The sequence below is a fragment of the Puma concolor genome, chromosome D1, assembly GCF_028749965.1.
Source record: "Puma concolor isolate L17-30 chromosome D1, mPumCon1.1.hap2, whole genome shotgun sequence".
In the NCBI taxonomy this organism is placed as follows: Eukaryota; Metazoa; Chordata; class Mammalia; order Carnivora; family Felidae; genus Puma; species Puma concolor.
In genome coordinates, this window is record NC_141676.1 from 14,012,024 (window position 1) to 14,015,570 (window position 3,547).

General features: G+C 36.5%; 1 protein-coding gene across 1 annotated transcript; it reads left to right on the top strand.

Annotated features, from left to right (window-relative positions):
* Positions 1-1,722: 1,722 nt before the first annotated feature.
* On the top strand, positions 1,723-2,667 carry LOC112865205 (olfactory receptor 5M3). Its single transcript, XM_025928241.1, has one exon. It carries the CDS (start codon positions 1,735-1,737, stop codon positions 2,665-2,667), a length of 933 nt encoding a protein of 310 aa, XP_025784026.1. The 5' UTR covers positions 1,723-1,734.
* The last annotated feature ends 880 nt before the right edge of the window (positions 2,668-3,547 follow it).

Consider the following 3,547-nt stretch of genomic DNA (forward strand, 5'->3'; position numbering starts at 1 on the left):
TTTCCAAGAGGGGTGGGTGGAAGTTACCTTTGTGGATAAAAGTCTGTTTATTCCATTATGGCGATAATCATATCACTTCTGGTGATAACAATGGATAGGGTCCGTCAAACTGTAGTGGAACAAAGTGTAATGCTGGAATTAAAACAAAGGTCTTGGAAACATCATTTGCCCTAAAAATGACATTTAGCCTTCGGAGGGCACGATACAATACCATCTCCAACAAATTCAGTGTCCTGTTGAAAAGCTATCTCAGGATTCTTATTAAATAGAAGTGCACTTTGTGTCCTACAGAACATGAATGTTCATTGATGCTGGTGGAATCTCTCTCTCTCTCTCTCATTTTCTCTCTCTCTTTATCTTTATCATTTTCAAGCTAAGTAAATGCTGGCTATGGTAAGTATAACAGAATTCTTTCCCACAGGACTTCTCACAGTCTACCTTTAGTAGGTAGATTGTGTATCGCTAAGAGATTGGATAGGATATAAAGATTTCTCATTATTATTTGTTAAATGAGAACTTGCAGATTTTTCTCCATAATAATACCTATTAACATCATGGTAGTGTTTTCTCAGGAAAATAATTTGGGTGATATTGTTCTGGGAAAAGGTTTATATGAAACAACCTCTACATTTGTAAAATAAAAATTTGAAAATAAATAAATTGAGGAGAGCGTGGGTGTCTCCATCAGTTAAGCAACCAACTCTTGATTTCAGCTAAGGTCATGATCTCACTCTCATGAGAACCGGCCCCTTCTTGGGTTCTGCGCTCATTGTGGAACCTGCTTAAGATTCCCTCTCTGTTTCCCTCTGCCCTTCCCTTGCTTGATCTCTTGCTCTCTCTCTCTCAAAAAAAAAAAAAAAAAAAATTGAAAATGAATAAATTGAAAATAAGTTTCAAAATATCCAAGATGCTTTTCCAGAGCTCCACTGGATTTCCAAAGTAGAGTGAAACAATCCCCAATTTCTGACTCTACTATAACTCTGTAAAAATATATCATAGTTTTAAAAGCTTATTTGCATAAATACCACTGTAAATTGTGATGTTAACATCTTTGTTTTACATATTTTTTATCTCCAGAACATTATAGTCAATAATATTTAGTAGATTGTAATTACATATTAGATATGCAAAAGAGTCCACACCCAGGGAATATATATAAATCTAAGCATGTGCGTAAGTTTGTCCCTCTTGAACATAAATGAGTGCAAGTATGAAGTTAGCTTAAAAATAATTTTTTTATCTGACACTTAGGGCTGGCGAATTATTTGATTAAGTGGCTTCCATACCTAATCATGGAGAACATGTTTTATGCATATGGTGAAAAAGTGATAAGGTAAAAAACTATTTTGGAGTTGGGTTAAAAGGAGAACTATAGCCCTTCATAAATATGTTAAACTACGAAACTACAAAATACACCAGTATTGGAAATAAGAGATGTTTAAGAAGTAGTCTTAGAAATTTGGCTAAGCACAATATTTAGTACTAGTATGTTTCAATCACAATATTTTGGTATAACTGTCAGGTCCTGTTTATTTATTCACCTCAGTAACTTTCAAAGCCTGTTACATACCAAGTGCCCAGAAGAAAAATTTGCTGTAAAGAATGGCAAAGTGTAGTCATAGATATTGCATAAAGGAAGACAACAAATTACTAAACAAACCATACCTGATTTTTACATTTATTTCCTTCTAGTTATCGCTGAGATTTATAACAATATTGATTAGAATTCAGAAAATGCTCAATTTCACCGATGTGACAGAGTTTATTCTTTTGGGATTAACCAGTCATCAGGAATGGCAAGTTCTTTTCTTCGTCATTTTTCTTGCGGTCTATATTGTCACCGTGGTGGGCAACACTGGCATGATTATGTTAATTAAGATCAGTCCACAGCTTAACAGCCCCATGTACTTTTTTCTCAGTCATTTGTCATTTGTTGATGTGTGGTTTTCCTCCAATGTCACCCCTAAAATGCTGGAAAATCTGTTATCAGAGACAAAAACTATTTCCTATGCTGGTTGTCTGGTGCAATGTTTCTTTTTCATTGCCCTTGTCCATGTAGAAATTTTTATTCTTGCTGTGATGGCCTTTGATAGGTATATGGCAATTGGGAACCCTCTGCTCTATGGCAGCAAAATGTCTAGAGCTGTCTGTATTCGACTGATTTCTTTCCCTTACATATATGGTTTTCTGACTAGTCTGGCAGCAACCCTCTGGACATATGGCTTGTACTTTTGTGGGAGAATTGAGATCAACCACTTCTACTGTGCAGACCCACCTCTCATCAAAATGGCGTGCGCTGGGACCTTCGTAAAAGAATATACAATGATCATACTTGCAGGCATTAACTTCACATATTCTCTGAGTGTCGTCACCATTTCTTATCTGTTCATTCTCATTGCCATTCTACGGATGCACTCAGCCGAAGGGAGGCGGAAGGCCTTTTCCACCTGTGGGTCCCACTTGACCGCTGTCGTCATATTTTATGGGACTCTCATATTCATGTATCTCAGGCGTCCCACAGAAGAGTCTGTGGAGCAGGGGAAAATGGTGGCTGTGTTTTATACCACAGTGATCCCCATGCTGAATCCCATGATCTACAGTTTGAGGAACAAGGATGTGAAAGAAGCCATGAGCAAAGTGGCCAGCAGAACATGCTTAACAAAATAAAATAAAATTCAGTTAATGGTATCTCCTGTGTTTTCATAAGCATTCATCAACAGGTTGTTGTTCAGCGCATCGCTTAAAGACTTTTCACAAAAGCTAACGATTTTGTTCATTAAAAATTAAAAAAAAAAAAAAGAGGAAGTGCCTTGTGGCTCAGTTGGTTAAGCATCAAACTCTTGATTTTGGCTCAGGTCTTGATCCCAGGGTCATGGGGACCCAGATACATGTGGGGCTCTGTGCTGAGTGTGGGGCTTGCTTGGGATTCTCTCTCTCTATCTCTCTCACTCTCACGCTCTCTGCCCCTCCCCCACTCACTCACGTGTGCACATGCACTCTCTTAAATAAACTTTTAAAAAGTAAAAAAAAAATTAAAAATTAAAAAAGAGGAAGTCTTGAATTCAGAAAAAAAAGGAGATAGATCTATCCCTGTTGATGTAAGTAGTGAGGATTAATTAAAATTTAATAAATTAATCCATTGAAAAGGTTATTTGAGCCAAAGTCCACTGGTACACTAATTGCAATTGTTCAAATACTTAGCTACAATGAAAAGATTTTGTTTTTCTTACTTAAAAAAATGCAATGGATGAGTTTGGGATATACTTATCAGTTAGAGAGTAAATTGGGGCCAAAAAAATAGTATATTTCACTTAGTTTTCTAGTATGATGACATCAAAACGGTGGTCTGGCTTACAGTGGTGAGACCATGTGAGAACAAATGCTTTTTTCAAGATGAAGGGTGGGTCTTTTCCGAGACTACCCCATTAAAAATAGCTATCCTATTGTATTTAATCCCTTTTAGATTTTTTCTTTTTTGGTGTTTAAGAGAGATACAACATGGTAAGTGTTTCTCTTTTACAGGTTCCAATAACTGCCATATTTCAAT